At 59.7% G+C, this 14,375-nt stretch overlaps 4 protein-coding genes across 4 annotated transcripts; 2 read left to right on the top strand and 2 right to left on the bottom strand.

Annotated features, from left to right (window-relative positions):
* Nucleotides 1-102: 102 nt before the first annotated feature.
* BDZ90DRAFT_256518 (hypothetical protein) lies at nt 103-2,850 on the top strand. The gene is made up of 3 exons (XM_025507893.1): nt 103-1,018; nt 1,098-1,985; nt 2,066-2,850. Exons 1-3 carry the CDS (start codon nt 134-136, stop codon nt 2,735-2,737), a joined length of 2,445 nt encoding a protein of 814 aa, XP_025359426.1. The 5' UTR covers nt 103-133; the 3' UTR covers nt 2,738-2,850.
* Nucleotides 2,849-7,453, bottom strand: BDZ90DRAFT_282134 (hypothetical protein; the record flags this gene model as incomplete). The annotated part of the gene is made up of 1 exon (XM_025509432.1): nt 2,849-7,453. The coding sequence occupies one exon, from the start codon at nt 7,451-7,453 to the stop codon at nt 2,849-2,851; it is 4,605 nt and encodes a 1,534-aa protein (XP_025359425.1).
* Nucleotides 7,454-7,679: 226 nt separating this feature from the next.
* Nucleotides 7,680-9,548, top strand: BDZ90DRAFT_234760 (putative xylitol dehydrogenase). Its single transcript, XM_025507139.1, has 2 exons — nt 7,680-8,179; nt 8,261-9,548. Exons 1-2 carry the CDS (start codon nt 8,028-8,030, stop codon nt 9,261-9,263), a joined length of 1,155 nt encoding a protein of 384 aa, XP_025359424.1. The 5' UTR covers nt 7,680-8,027; the 3' UTR covers nt 9,264-9,548.
* BDZ90DRAFT_282132 (hypothetical protein) lies at nt 9,089-14,092 on the bottom strand. Its single transcript, XM_025509431.1, has 5 exons — nt 13,656-14,092; nt 12,550-13,563; nt 11,414-12,463; nt 10,938-11,336; nt 9,089-10,858 (listed from the first exon to the last, which is right to left on the bottom strand). Exons 1-5 carry the CDS (start codon nt 13,776-13,778, stop codon nt 9,467-9,469), a joined length of 3,978 nt encoding a protein of 1,325 aa, XP_025359423.1. The 5' UTR covers nt 13,779-14,092; the 3' UTR covers nt 9,089-9,466.
* Nucleotides 14,093-14,375: the final 283 nt, after the last annotated feature.

The raw sequence follows: 14,375 nt of genomic DNA, 5'->3' as shown, positions 1-14,375 counted from the left end.
GTGGAGTCGTGCCGCCATGTCCGCGCCGCCGCGCTGCGCTCGAGCCCGTTGCTTTTTGCCTTTTGCCTCGAGAAATGAGAATCGCGATTCTATCTTGCCTTCCTTTCCTTTCATATCAACAACCTCATCGACCATGGCCACCCTCATATCACTGAGGGCGGCGCCTATTCGCTGCTCACGACTAGCGTCTTCAGCTAGTCATCGCAGCGGCTACATCACCGCCCGATCACGATCCTCCTCGACAAGTCGCACTCCGCCCCCGCCGCCATACAATGTCCTCTTCTGCGGGACCGACTCGTTCGCAGCCACCATCCTGCAAGGACTGCATCGCTCCCCATCAATTGCGCACTCGATCACCGTTGCTGTACCTGCTGAGCAGAAATATCACAGTGCAACCAGGGAGGGCAGCAGGAGAAGGGCAGCGGCCAGCGCAGTCACACAGCCGCCCGTGCTGGATTATGCGCATCGTCACGACTTGCCGGCGATTAGGGTGACTGACTTCAAGAATGATGACCTGCCCCTTCCCGGCTCCAGCTCATCCCCTCTCTTGGTGACCGCCTCCTTCGGCAAACTTGTCCCTGCCTGGCTGCTCGATCTCTATCCTTCTCCCTCCTTGACCCTTAACGTCCACCCTTCCCTGCTCCCGGACTTGCGCGGCGCAGCGCCCATTCAGTGGGCGATCGCTCGCGGATACGAGAAGACGGGGGTATCGATACAGCAGCTGGGCCGTGAAACGTTTGACCAAGGGGATCTTTTGGCGCAGGAGAAGGTGGACCTGCCCATTGAGGGCGGGCGTAGGGTGGCATACGCCGAGGTGGAGCGCTTGCTTGCACAGGCGTCGAGTGAGCTTCTCGTCGATACGCTTGCTAGCTTGCCGCAGAGGCATGCAACTGCTGATCCTCAAGATGGGGCAAAGGCTACACTTGCGCCCAAGATCAAGGCGGAGCATGGCCGTGTGGACTGGCAGGCCATGAGCGCAAAGGAAATCGAGGCGAGGCATCGCGGATTTGGACATCAGGTGGGTGCCGCATGCATGAAAGCCGCCCAACTTAAAGAACCTGTATGCTGAGAACTTCTGCCTTGCCTGTCCCTTACAGATCAACCTCTACACGTACCTCCACCGCTCCGACTCTCCGCAAGCCGTACGCACCCTCCTCCTCGACGTACACCACGTACCCTCCACAGCCAGCCTTCCGGAGCGTGCCAAGGTGCTGCGAGACAACCCGCAGTACCCAAGTGGAACTGCGGTATTTGCGCCAACATCCCCGCACGCCGGTGAGCGGGAAATCATCTACGTAAAGACGACCGTCAGACAGGAAGGAGAGGTAGGGTTGCTGGCCGTCAGACGATTGATGTGTGCAGGCAAGGCAGAACAGGCCACCCTGCGTGATTGGTGGAGAGGCTACGGCAGGCCAAAGGGGGAGATGCCCCTCTTGCGCTTCGTCTCGCATGACAACGGCGGAATTGCAGCGGCGACGTCGAGCGGGCAAAGCAGGATACTGCAAGCTCAGAGCCAACAGCAGAGGAGTAGGACAACGGCAGCGACAGCGAGCATAGCGTCGAGCAGTTCCGCCACCCTGATTGGCCAGCAAATGCGCGCCTTCTCCTCTCGAGCAACGCATTGTAGCCACTTTTCAAAGCAGCGCGCCTACTCCACCCGTCCTCCACAACCGCCCCCTTCCCCTTCCTCCTTCAACACCGCCTCCATGACTCCCAATACCTCCCCAACAGCTCCCCCTCCTCGCCCACCGCGACGTCGAGGGACGATCTACAAGCTCACCGGTGATGGGCTCTCCTGGTCTCAACTGCACCCAGTGCAGAAGGTCTTTCGCACAGGAGAGAAAGGAGGACAGCTCACCGTGGTGGTCTTGGGCACGGCGCTCACAGCTGCAGTGCTTTGGGCGCTGTTGAGCGACATGTTCGCTCCAAACTCGCCGAGCGTCATCTTCAAGGACGCGTGTGGACGGGTGGAGCGTTGTGAAGAGGTGAGCGCGTGGTCGGCCATCGTGATGTCTACATGTACAGTCAAAAGCTGACCATTCCTCGCCCGCCTTCGCTCCTACAGATCTACCACCACCTTCTACCCCCTCTTCGCTTCCATCTGCACCCCACACCCTCCTTCACCTCCTCCCCAAATCCCACCAACCCCATCATCGGCGCCCTCGGCGGCGGGAGCGGCTCGACGCACCGAGGCTCACACCTCCCTCCCACGCGCGTGGTAAGGGAGGAGCGGACGGGCAAGGAGGTCTTGCATATGAGGTTCTACATCGAAGCGAGGGACAAGGAGCGCGATTGGACTTATGCTGAGAAGGGCAGGCAAGGCGTAAGGGATGGATGGGAGTGGATGAGGACGCAATTGGGTGAGGCCTGGGAGAGCTTGACTGAGGGTGTCGAGGGAGGGGCGCAGCAGCAGCACCACCACGAGGAGATGAGCAGAGCAGAAGCTGAAGCCCGTGGTCAGGCCTCGGCTTCTTCCTCCGGACCGTCAGTCGTTGGACGAATCCTCTCGTCCCTCTCCTTCCTGCCGGCCTCGAAGTCGTCTTCCTCCTCCGGCAAGGCCAATCGCAGGGAGCCAGGCACATTCGCAACCGGCGAGGCGCACGTGGAGATGGTGCGCAATGTCGGAAGCAATGATACATGGCAATACAGGCGGATCATGGTAGACGTGCCCAAGAGTGGGACGTTGGGCGCCACAAGGGTTTGGGTTGTCAAGAGGGAGGGCGAGGTTGTGAGATGAGGTTGACGTGGGAAGAGAAATGGGACAGGCAGACAGAGCTGAGATGTAGCGCTATTGTACCATTGACTTTGATGCTATCCATGCTCTTCTGTCGCGCCATGCCGTGCTACACTACGCGAACAAGCCCGCAATTGCCCTCCTCAATCTCTCCTCACTGACTCCTCCTTCTCCCGCCTCCGTTTCTTGATTACCTTGCCCAGCAATCGTCCCCCTCACCACGCCCGCCAACTCCTCCCTCTTCACCCTACTGCACATCATCAACCACTCCCCCTCCAGTACCCCTCCATCGAGCATGCCCCTATTCAACGGCCTGGCAGCCCCGCTGACCTTTCCGGCTACCAAGCGCGCCCCACGCGGTGGTAAGGCGGCAGCGTGCGGGACAAGACGTTGCATGCTGTTGCTGAGGGAGGCGGCCAACGCCGCCGATGGATGGGATAAAGACTGGCCGTGGTGGGTGAGTGGCCGGACGATGACCAGGGATCCGGAGGAGGTAGCCAATACGACTTCGTTGCGCAGGGCGATTGCTGAGCTTGAGGCTGAGCCGTCCGCCCCTGTCTCAGCGGCGTCGCGCCCACCACCGTAAACGAGGGCAGCAGGAGCCCGGCTGAGCGAGCCGGTAAACTCCGTCGCGCTCGTCTGGAACTCGGTCCTGACATGCAGCCGACTAGAGCTGCTGCTCCCTCCACCTCCATCAGCGGCAGTCGCGGGTGGTGCTCCTCCCTCACCACTAGCCTCCGCAACAGCCTTCGCAGCTGGGTACTCGAGCAAGCGCAACACACCACGCCAGTCCGCAGCCACGAAGCCTAGTCCCTCCTCACTGACCAGATACTCCGCTGCGGTGGCATACCCACCACCAGCCATCTCCGCCTCCACTCCGGGGAACTGACGAGCGAAGACCGTCAACCTGAAGGGGTCCTCCTGGAAGCCGGCGAAGAGCACCGCTCGCCTGACGTCGGCGATGAGGAGAGTGCTACCCAGCCGGCGGAGCGATGTTGAGAGGAACCCGACGTCGAGGAATGCGACATTAATCAGCACTTCCTCCTTCTCCAACGCGCGGACGAAAAGTCTCTGCCCGATGGAGACAACAAAGTAGCCCGATATGTCACCACAAGCTGTGACGGGGCCTTTGGCGTCGTCTTTCACCAGCATTTTCAACCTAGCGTTGCTCCCGACTACCGGGTCAGAGGGATCGGAGACCGTTTCCACTACATCAAAGATGTACATCCCGCCCCTCGTGGGTCGATCCTCCCCGTTGAAGACCGACGTGCCCACGGCAATAAAGTCCTTCAGTCCCGTGGCGGTAGAGGACGAATGAAGAGTGACCAGCTCGAGAGCGGTAATGGTCTCGTTCTGTTCAAACTCATACCCGTCAACTGGAGCGCCCATGTCCCCTCTGAAGAGCTCGAGGGCGCCACGTGTGGAGTAGGCTGGCGTAGGGTCGTACTCGAGTGGTCGGACGATACTCATATCCTCGGTGTCGAATTGCACAAACTGAGTGCGATTGACACTTGCGGTCACTAGGGCGCGGAGTGTGGGGAAGGGCCTGACGTGGGTGTATTGTCTTCCAGTGCTGTGAAGCGTGTAAGGCAGGTCGAGGTCGTACCGCAGGTCTGAAGGTGGGAAGCGACAAAGGGAGAGGCCGTGTGTGTCGGAAATAATATACGTCGGCCTTGTTGGAGAAGCAACACGCTCGGGGTCGGGATCGTACTCCTCGTCTTCGTCGGCCACGTCGTCGAAAGGGGCCAAACCGCGAACGCGGCGATGAGCGCTTGCAAAGAATTGCAGCTTGCCCTTGCGGGGCTTCACCAACCAGCCCGTCTTGCTTGGGCCGGTGACGAAAAGACGACGGCCACCTGCCGTGCCGGGGGTCGTAGTCTCGATGATCCGATGTGGGATGCGAGATGCAATCTCTCCATCTGGGGGGAGCATAGTGCTTGCAGCACCGCCTTCAGAGTCTTCGGAGTCGTCTAAGCCGGAGAGTTGTCGTGCGAGCTTCTTGTTGAAGACGAAGCTGCCGGACGAGGTCTTGCGTGCGACCCAGACGTTGAGGAGGCCGCTGCGCTCCGCTAGAGCGACGCAAAGAGAGCTGAGCGCTCCACCTTCTTCCTCTTCTATATCCCCGACGACGCCCACCCACAGGTCATCGACGTCCTCTTGTACGTCGACCGTCTCAGAGCAGGTAATGACAGGCTCGTCCTCCTCACTGCCGCTGAGCGGCTCAAGCTGTGCCGGCAGGTCCATGATCGAGTTGGAGCGCCATTGCCTTTGAGCGCCTTCTTTGCTAGAAAGTGTGAACAGCTCTAGCCCGCCCGAGGAGGAAATGAGGGCGAGGTGATGAGTGGGCTCGGGCAGCGCAACGGGCGCTGAAGTAGCTACGTTGGGCAGGTCCTCGTCTCCATAATCTACTTCGTCCTCATCCATTGCTTGACGTCGAGAGGTAAGGTCGGACGAGGAAGGCCCTGATGTTGCTGCTGCTGAGCGGGAGAAAGTGCTAGTCTCGTCGGTGAAGAGGGCGATGCGCGTGTAGGCCTGGCTGTCCAGTAGGGCGATCTGATGCGCTTTGCCTGCCGCGTCGACCACAAGGATCTGCGCACGTCCATCCTCGAGACGAGCGGCGATAGTGCTCACGATCCCATCGTTGCTCTCATCCAAACCCAGAACGACCTGCCGGGCCGTACCCGCTAAGTCGGTCTGGCGTGCGGCGTCCTCCCGATCTTGCGCCTGATCATCCTCGCCGTCCATTGCAATGCTCCTGACGACGATGCTCGACTCAGAGACGACGAGATATCTCTCTCTGCCTGCATCGGAAAGACCGAGCCAACCGACGGCCTTGACCTTCTCGTTCCAAAACTCCATGAGCACTTCCGCCCTCCCTTCCCCCTCGATGGCATAAAGGGTCGGCGTCCCCACGAGCGGGTTGACACCCAAGTAGCGGCCCGGCGCCACCCGCCTCACATTATCCAGCGCCGGAATGGTCATGCCCTCGTGCTGGCGCTGCCTGCTATGCAGCACAACCGCTCTTCGCTTGCGCGGCTGAAGGACGTCCTCAATGTGCACCAGTCCACCATGCGGGGCTACCCCGTGCGTGGCTACCAGCTTGACTATATCGTCCCCTGACCCGTCCGACGAGGGAAGTACCGACAGAGTGAGGTCAGAGAGGGGCCCGAGGCCGGGAAGGGTGTCGAGGAGGGAGAGGGTGTAGTCTAAGTGGGTGCTGCTTGATGAGGTGGCAGCTGCTGTCGCAGCAGCTGTGGATGTGGAAGGAACAGCAGAGTCCCCGTAGAGGGCGTCATCCTCCTCGTCTAGGTCCATTGCTGATTGCTGTTGCTGCTTTGCTTTGCTGTCTGTCTCATCCTCTTCCTTCTGCCCCACCGTTGCTCGTCGCGCTCCTATGCCTACGAGGCTGGACTCTCCGAGCATCGAGGCCACGAAAAGACCCTCGCAATGTGAGAGCGACAGCACGGCACTCGGCGGGGCTAATGGCGGCACCTGATTAACCGGGTGAAGCGAGAGGCCCGACAACGTACGTCCATCCAAGGCGCACCTGATGCCGAAAACCTGACCGTCCTTGAGAACCAAGAACCCGCTTCCCGCAGACGGCTTCGTTTTGCCCCCTCTAGCCTCGCTGTCGAGCAGCGTCAGCTCCATCCCCTCGCTCCATGCGATATGCGAGTCACATAGATCAAGCTGCTGCCCGCCCTCCCTCTCGCTGTGCAGCGGAAATCTTCGCACTTCGCTATTCATGGTAGTCATCTCCGCCCATCCATTGACCCTGAGTCCCACCAATCGCCCGCTCTGATCCACATGAAACAAACTGCTGGGCGTGACCACGAATACGCCTCCCAGGCTAGGCGGGGAAGCCACAAGGTACATGGCATCGTAGGGTAGATCTGCCACCTGTGAGAGGACCGGGTGTGTCGTGGAAGAGAGGTCGAGCGTGAAGATGAAGACGTGCATCGTATCACTCTTCACTCCCAGTGATCCCGTCCATGCTTGCTCCTGCGGCTCGCAGAGAACGGCGATGGTTGGCTTTTGGAAGTTCGGGAGGAGGGCCACGTCCCTCACGTTGCGTATTGAAGGGTCGACCTCGGAGAGGGGAAGGACGAAGGATGGGGTGTAGGGCAGGCGACGACGCTCTTCGCTGCTGTTGCTATTGCGGTAGCTTGGTCCGCTCGCATTGGCGCCGTACCCGTTGCCGTTGGGCCCGTCGTTGTACAAATCGTCCTCATCATCCAGCAGCGCCAGATCGCTGGAAGAAATGAGGGGCAGTACAGCCAGACTATCCTGTGGAAGGAGAAGCGTGGCGCATCTTCCCTCCGGATCTTGACTCAAGATGGGCCTGAAATGGTTTGGCAGCCCCTGTGCAACTTGAGGCGTGCGCTCATACGTATGAATGCTGACCGTCTCGAGCTCCTGAGCCTCGTCGTTCCACTCGAGGAGGGCGAGCTTGGCGTACTTGAATGAGACGATGAGACGATGACATCCGTCCGACTCTGATTCGAGGGTTTGCATAGCGAGGAGGCCAGTGATGGTTCCGAAGAAGGTCTGAGTAAGGAGATGGTGCAGCTTGCCTTTGGGCGTGACCTGCCAGACTTGGAGCGTATCATCGCGGGCTGTGACGAGGTGTCCGCCGGTCGGGCTGAGGTTGCATGACACAGCATGGGAGGGTGAGGTGGGTAGAAGGGCCTGACTGTAAGAGGCAGTCGGCAACGACATGGTCGCTGACGCGCTAAGCAGCCGTGTAGCAGCGAGTGGGTATCTGAGTAAATGCGAGGGTCGAGAGGATGCGAATGGAGCAAAGGCAAGCCTGCCTTCGACGGAAAGCGACACGCGAAGCACCACTTGACGCGCTTCCGGTCCGAGATTGAAGCTTCACTTGCTCGCTCGTTGCTCTCTAAGTCGCCGACCCCGCCTCATCCCCCGAGCCGCGCCTTCTTGCCCACCAACGTCGACACACCCGATTGTGGGACCCTCTCGCATCCTCGACAGACGTCGTACAGAAAAATGTAGCAAGGCATCCCGCTCGTCGCCGGTCTCCCAACGCATCCACGACAACCACATGGCCGAACATTGACCATGCGAGCATCTCGGGTGGCCCTCGTTGGGCTTGCCGCTGGTTCTCCGAGAACAGATTGCCGACTTCGTGCAGCTCCACAGCGCCGGGAACCAAGGCCGAGCTCAAAAAGCGGGGCAAATAAATGAAATGTCGTCTGCCACCTCTTCAGCTCCTCTTCGCCCCCTTTCTTCCCCATCTTCGTTCTTTCCTTCACTCGTCATCCACTCTTCAGTCATGTCACCTACTACCACCTCGACCGCGGCGCCTCCCTCGCTCAAAGAGAACCTAACCCTCAAGGCCACCCACGAGAAGAAGCTCGAGCTCATCAAGAGCCAAGCTAAGCCTCCTGGACCTGGTCAGGCCTTGGTGCACGTGAAGGCTACTGGGTGAGTCGCGGCGCAGACAGAAGGAAGCAACATTGACTTGGATCCTGCTGCTTACCGTGTCTGCTCCTCGTGCTCGCGCAGTGTCTGCGGATCCGACGTCCACTTCTGGCAACATGCCGGCCTTGGCCCCTGGCAAATCACAGACAAGACTGCTCTCGGCCACGAGTCCGGAGGCGTAGTGATTGCTCTGGGTCCCAACACGGAGTCCACTGGCCTCAAAGTCGGCGACAGGGTAGCCATTGAGCCTGGAGTCCCCTGCTCAAAGGTGACGTGCCATTTCTGCCGTTCAGGAAACTACAATCTGTGCCCGCAGGTAGACTTCTACTCGGTCCCACCCATGGATGGAACTCTCACGCGATACCATACCCACCCAGCAGCATGGCTGCACAAGGTGCCTGACACCATGAGCTTCCCTGAAATTGCCCTCCTCGAGCCCTTGAGCGTCTGCTTGCGTGCTACAGAGAGGGCAGGCATCGAGCTAGGCTCCCCGACCCTCATTCTAGGTGCCGGCCCCATTGGAGCAGTACAGCTCCTCTGCGCAGCCGCCTCCGGTGCCAACCCCATCGTCATTGCCGATCTGCAGCCTCAGCGCCTTGACTTTGCCAAGCAGCTTTGTCCTGAAGTCTCGACCTTCCAAGTGAACACCTCCCTCACCCCGGAGCAGACGGCGCAACAGATCATCTCCCTCTTCACCAAGCTGAGCAACGGTGTGGGCGGTTCAGGCCCCAAGGGCGAGGTCATGCCCTCGGTCACCATCGAGTGCACGGGTGTCGAGTCATCCATTGCCGTTGCCTCCTTCTCCACCCGCCCGCAAGGTCGTATCGTCATCACCGGTGTGGGCAAGGCATACCAGACTATTCCCTTCATGCACCTCAGCACAAACGAGATTGATGTCAGGTGGGTCTTCCGCTACAAGGACACATGGCCCCGCGCTATCCGTATCGTGGCGAGCGGCAAGATGCCCAACCTCAAGAAGCTGGTCACACATACCTTCCCGCTCGAGAGGGCAAAGGAGGCTGTAGAGCATTCGGCGGACCGCAGTCAGTTCAGCGTCAAGACGCTCATTGTTGACGAGGAGGACTAGACGGGCGGGCGAGTCGTGAAATAAGGATCTAATGAGCCTAGTGTAACGAAATGATGCCGTGCTAAAAAGTACAAGTAGTGTGACGGGCCAATATCTGTCGTGTCTAATGTTGTACGGGCCCATCGTGAGAGCGTCGTCATCGTCTTCGTCTTCGTCGTAACTCTAGCCGCGCTGGCTGCTCCACTCTCTCGACCCTCGCTCGCTCACATCACCACCCGTGAGGTGGTGACAACGGTGGTGGTTGCCCCGCCCGAGCCCCTGCGCGTAGTAGTGGTCGTGGTTGTACTACCCTCCTGTCCCGCCCCGCCGAAGCCCATTACACTGGTCAAGGCCGAGTTCGATGACCCGGCAACCACCAGGCCCCCCTCTCCAAACTCGATCGCCGGCACACCGTCCTCCAGACCTGGCTTCACAGATCCACCCCTGCCAAGAGCCTCTTCCCTATCCTCGAGCATGCAGGGCAACCCCATTGCGTTTTGTGGATGCTCCCTGCCCAGCCATTTGACCAGCATTGCACCGAGTGTGGCGCGTCGCACTGGCTTGGAGAGGTAGTCCGTCATGCCCGCCGCGAAGCAGGTCCGCTGTCCCTGGATCGCTGCGGCAGTCAGCGCGATGACTGGGATCTTCCTCATTCGCTCCAAGTGCTGTGAGGCACGCATCTTGCGCGTTGCTTGGTACCCGTCCATGGTGGGCATCATGCAGTCCATCAATACGAGATCGTAGTAGTGACCCGCGCCAGGGGGAGTTGAGGCAAGGGAGGATTCAAGTGCCAGTAGGACCAGCTCTCCATTCTCGACGTGGTCGACATCGTAGCCTAGCTTGTTGAGCGTCTTGATTGCGATCTGTGAGTTGATTGGATTGTCTTCCGCCAAAAGAACGCGCGGCCGCGCTTGTTGGGGTTGCTGTTGGGGAGAGAGGGGGGGCTGAGGCGAGGTGGAAGAGGAGCCAGTCGCTTCTGGCTGCTGCGCTTCTATCGCGAAGGGAGACGAAAAGTTTGGCTTGGCCGCCTTGGATGGCAGGACACTACTATTCGGCCCTACGCCCGCAGCCACATCCACAATAGAGGAGCGTCGCAGGCACAAGCCCTGGTAGTCAGGCCCACCGCTCATCGCTGTAGTTGAGATGCGTCGCTCCGCACCTGCAATCCAGTCTGTGGCGCTCGATCCACTTGCGGCAGAGAGGCTCGGTCTCATTGCCTGCTGCTGGCTCTGCTGGCCCTGCGGCTCGCGCTGCTGTTTCGGGCTCAGCATGACCTCTGTCAACTTGAAACCGCCCACAGCTTCCTCCGTTGGGGTCCTGAGGGGCTTTTCTGCCGGCTTGAAGGGGATCGTAAAGGATACCGTGGTCCCCTTGCCCTCCTCCGACCTCAAGCTGATCTGCCCACCCATCAGCTCGATCAGATTCTTGCAGATTGCGAGACCCAGCCCTGAGCCTCCGTAGCGTCGCGAAGTGGAAGGGTCGGCTTGACGGAAGGGCTGGAAGAGGAGGCCAATCTTGCTGGCTGGGACACCGCAGCCTGTGTCAGATACGGTGAATGTGTAGTGCGAGCCCAGCGGGGATTCCGCAGTCTTGCGTGCACGGAGAGAAACAGAACCCTGGTCACGAGCGTGAGGATGACAGGAAGTCAGCGAGGAAGGCTCAGCCTGCTATGAACGTGCTCTCGCAAGCTCTCACCTCCTCCGTAAACTTGCCCGCATTCCCCATCAAATTGTTGAGTACCTGTGTGATTCTGCCCGCGTCACCCATGACCATCTCATCCGGCAGCTGAATGTCCTTCACGAGCGTCAGCCCCTTCTGCGCCATCAGCCTCTTGAAATCGCGCACCGAGTCCTCGCATGTCAACCTGAGCGAGAACGGCAGAGAGACCAAGTCGAGCCTGCCTGCCTCGACCTTGGAGAAGTCGAGGACGTCGTTGATTACCGTGAGGAGGGCGCCAGCTGAGCGGAGGATCGAATTGACTAGGTCGCTGGCTTCGAGGGGGAGGGACTCGATGTCCAAAAGGAGCTCGGAGAGGCCGACCACACCATTCAAGGGTGTGCGGATCTCGTGAGAGATGACGGCGAGGAATTGGGACTGCGCAGCAGCGGGAATAGACGAGTAAGTGTCAGCGATACAACCACCGTCAATGCCCTCTCACGCAGCCTGCTCACCTTCATCCTGCTTGCCTCAGTAGCAGCCGCCTCGGCCGCCTCCGCCCTTGCCACTTCCCTGATACCCTCTGCCATCTTCTTTTCCAGGTCCAGCCTCTCCGTAATATCCATGCTCATGCCCGTCACCCCAACAATAGGCGCATCCTCCGGATTCAGCCTCTCCGAGAACAAGAAGCTGGTAGGGGAGGACATCCTCGCCCTTCTAGTCTTGTAGTGAGTGCGGTACGTCCTGCCCTTGATCGTTGTCTCTTCCACAACAGTCTCGCCCGCTAGTGCCCGCTGAATGGCGCGACGAGTCGTCTCGCCCCACTCAGTGTAGATGCTCTTCCCCACAATGGGAGCCTGGGTAGGGGGCAACAGGCGGATGTGATGGTCCCTGTCCTTTTCGCCGCGCCCGTCGTCTGAAGCCTGTGAGCCGGTGAGGGAGCTGTTGCTCGTGTTCGGATCAATGCCCGAGAGATTACCCTCGGCGAGCGTGAAGATGCCCTGCGTGTCGATCGACCAAAGCGTGATGTCTGCCACGCGCACCGCTTCGGTAAGGTGCTCCTTCGACTCGCGGTTGGCGGCGAGTGTCTCAAGTGTCTGGTGAATATCGGTCAGGTAGCCGAACCATTTGATGACGTTGCCATCGGCATTGCAGAAAGGGTGTGCACGGCAGAGCATCCAGCGATACTGGCCGTCGGTGCCACGAATCCTCTCCTGGACCTCATAGCGGCTCGAGGTACGAAGCGCATTGCTCCAAGCCTTGGATACGGCGGGGAAATCGTCCTCGTGGACCAGAGCTGTCCAGCCTGCGCCTACGGACTCTTCTGGAGTGTGGCCCGTGTACTCGTACCAGCGGCTATTGTACCATTCGAGGTAGCCGTCCCCGCGAGCGATCCAGGCTATGTCTGGAAGCTCTTGGCAAAGATTGCGGTAGTAGGCGTATGCCGGTTCATCCCCAGAGATGGCAAGTGCTGAGGGTGTTGGGAGATTGGCGACGTCTTCTAGTGAACTCAGCTCGCCGCCCTGCACTTTTGTGACGTCCTTGAGTATGACCACGCCGCCTATCTGCGGAGGGCCGAAGCGGAGAGACGGCAGGAATGTCAGCAACAGGGGATCAGAGATTCTTCCTGGCCCCTCGCGCGGATACTCACAAACTCGCCTTTGCCTTCGTCGGCGTAGAGCGGCCACCCTTCTGACTCTATAACACGCCTCCCTGATTCGCTCACCAGGCAGCCAAAGCGCGTGTGTTTGAAGCGCTCTCCCAAGATGGCGGCGCGGTAGAGCGGGTAGGCTGACTCTGGCATCTCGTAGGTGAATGATGTGTCGTAGAGGCGAAAGAAGGAAAAGAGCCACGATACGTCTACTGCCTTGTCGCTCAGCATATCTGCGCTCATAGCCCCCTTTTCACCCCAAGGACGCTCTTCGGGTATAGCGCAGATGTCTAACAGGGTCTTGTCCATTGCATCGTTGCGGATGATGGTGCGCCCGTCCTTTGTCATGGCGATCACGGGGAAGTCGAAGCCATAGACGATGGATTTGAGCAGGTTCTCTGCTGCGCGAGGGTCGACGGTGCTGACCTCGGAGGAGGCACATTCCGATGCGTCCGCGATGGAAGGGGCAACGGTGCTGCTCTCTGGTCGCTTCGAGGCATCACTCGTTTCAGCAACGGTGGTGGCTGTCGCAGCTTTCTTCGTGGACGTGAGCGGCGTGAAGTTGATGTCATTTGTTGCTATGTGCTCTGCAGTGAGCGGGTGACTGGAGGTCGACGCAATGGAAGAGGCTGGTGACTTGGCGAGGCTGTCCTCATTCGAAGTAGAAGATTCCCTGAGTTTGTCCATCGTCTTTGCGCGGTGATTGTTGTAGGGCACAATTGTCAGAATGTACGACGCCTCGTGCAAGGGGGCTTTGGGGTCCTCGAAATAGCTTCCGCAGCTGATCTCGGCCCAGAAGGGGCGTCCAGGATCATCGTGCTCGCTACGACGGGTATGAAGAGAGATGGTCGTCTGTGCCGGGGGCGAGCTGGCGCTGTTGGCACTGTTGGGAGCTTGTGACCAGGCGACTTCAGCGGCTAGATTGAGGACGCGCGTTACGACGCTGTGGGACGTGTCGGGAACCCAGTTGAGGATAGACTGGCCGGTGCAGAAGCGTGGATCGAGGCCGAGGAGCTGCGCAGAGAGGGAGCGGCGGCGGAGGAGGAGGAGGAGGGCATGTCAGTACGCTATATACACAGCTGCGTGGTTTCCAGCGGCCAACGCACCGACTCTGCCATCTTGTTGACTCTGCGCAGATTGCGATTCCGGTCGAGCACCACGAGGCACATTGGCGCAAAGTGGATGATGGTGGAGAGCTCCTCATAGCTCATCATGTTGCGTTGTGGCATCGTTGCGAGGGCGGTGCGAGCCGCAGTTGTGCGAAGATGTAAGGAAGCGGGAGGTGAGGATGAGAGATGAGGTTGCGATGGTGGTGGCGAGGGACCGCTCCCTCTGAGAGTGTGACGACACTAGAGTAGTTGGTGTGAGGGTGAGAAAGAAGAAGTCGAAATGACAGGAGTGTGAGAACGTGAAGGAGCGACAAGAGACTCGCGTCCCTGCGTGGATCACAGTTGATGACGGATGGGATGGGATGGGGTCAAGAAGGGTACAATCAATCGTCTGTATCAGCTCGCGTCACCGAGCAGAAGGGGTTCAATTGGACGACCGAGGGCGACGAGTTTTGGATCAAGCTCAGAAGGGCCCACCACTTGCAGAGTCGACACTCGAGATCATCGGGGACCTGCCGCTTGCCTGCCCGCCCGCCCGCCCGCTCCGCCGCCGCTGCTTCTTGCTGCTGCTTGCCTGCTGCTCGCCTGCTTGTCTACGCGAGGGCGCCTTGACAGTCTGGACTCATGGGCCCGCGATGCATTTCTTCTGCCTGCTCAATCACCAATCATCAGAGCACCGCCAGTGGACGTCCACCTTCGGCCTAGTGCAAGAAGAGA

This window comes from Jaminaea rosea (assembly GCF_003144245.1).
Source record: "Jaminaea rosea strain MCA 5214 unplaced genomic scaffold BDZ90scaffold_18, whole genome shotgun sequence".
NCBI lineage: Eukaryota > Fungi > Basidiomycota > Exobasidiomycetes > Microstromatales > Jaminaea > Jaminaea rosea.
This window is presented reverse-complemented; position numbering and strand designations above follow the sequence as displayed.

Bases quoted from the DNA above. Each gene is read 5' to 3' on its own strand.
- BDZ90DRAFT_234760 (XM_025507139.1), top strand. From the start codon at position 8,028: ATGTCACCTACTACCACCTCGACCGCGGCGCCTCCCTCGCTCAAAGAG. The intron at 8,180-8,260 runs GTGAGTCGCGGC...GTGCTCGCGCAG, and splicing joins GTGCACGTGAAGGCTACTGG to TGTCTGCGGATCCGACGTCC.
- BDZ90DRAFT_282132 (XM_025509431.1), bottom strand. From the start codon at position 13,778: ATGCCACAACGCAACATGATGAGCTATGAGGAGCTCTCCACCATCATC. The intron at 11,337-11,413 runs GTGAGCAGGCTG...GCTGCTGCGCAG, and splicing joins CTGAGGCAAGCAGGATGAAG to TCCCAATTCCTCGCCGTCAT. The intron at 10,859-10,937 runs GTGAGAGCTTGC...GCTCGTGACCAG, and splicing joins CGGGCAAGTTTACGGAGGAG to GGTTCTGTTTCTCTCCGTGC.
- BDZ90DRAFT_256518 (XM_025507893.1), top strand. From the start codon at position 134: ATGGCCACCCTCATATCACTGAGGGCGGCGCCTATTCGCTGCTCACGA. The intron at 1,019-1,097 runs GTGGGTGCCGCA...TGTCCCTTACAG, and splicing joins ATCGCGGATTTGGACATCAG to ATCAACCTCTACACGTACCT. The intron at 1,986-2,065 runs GTGAGCGCGTGG...TCGCTCCTACAG, and splicing joins GGGTGGAGCGTTGTGAAGAG to ATCTACCACCACCTTCTACC.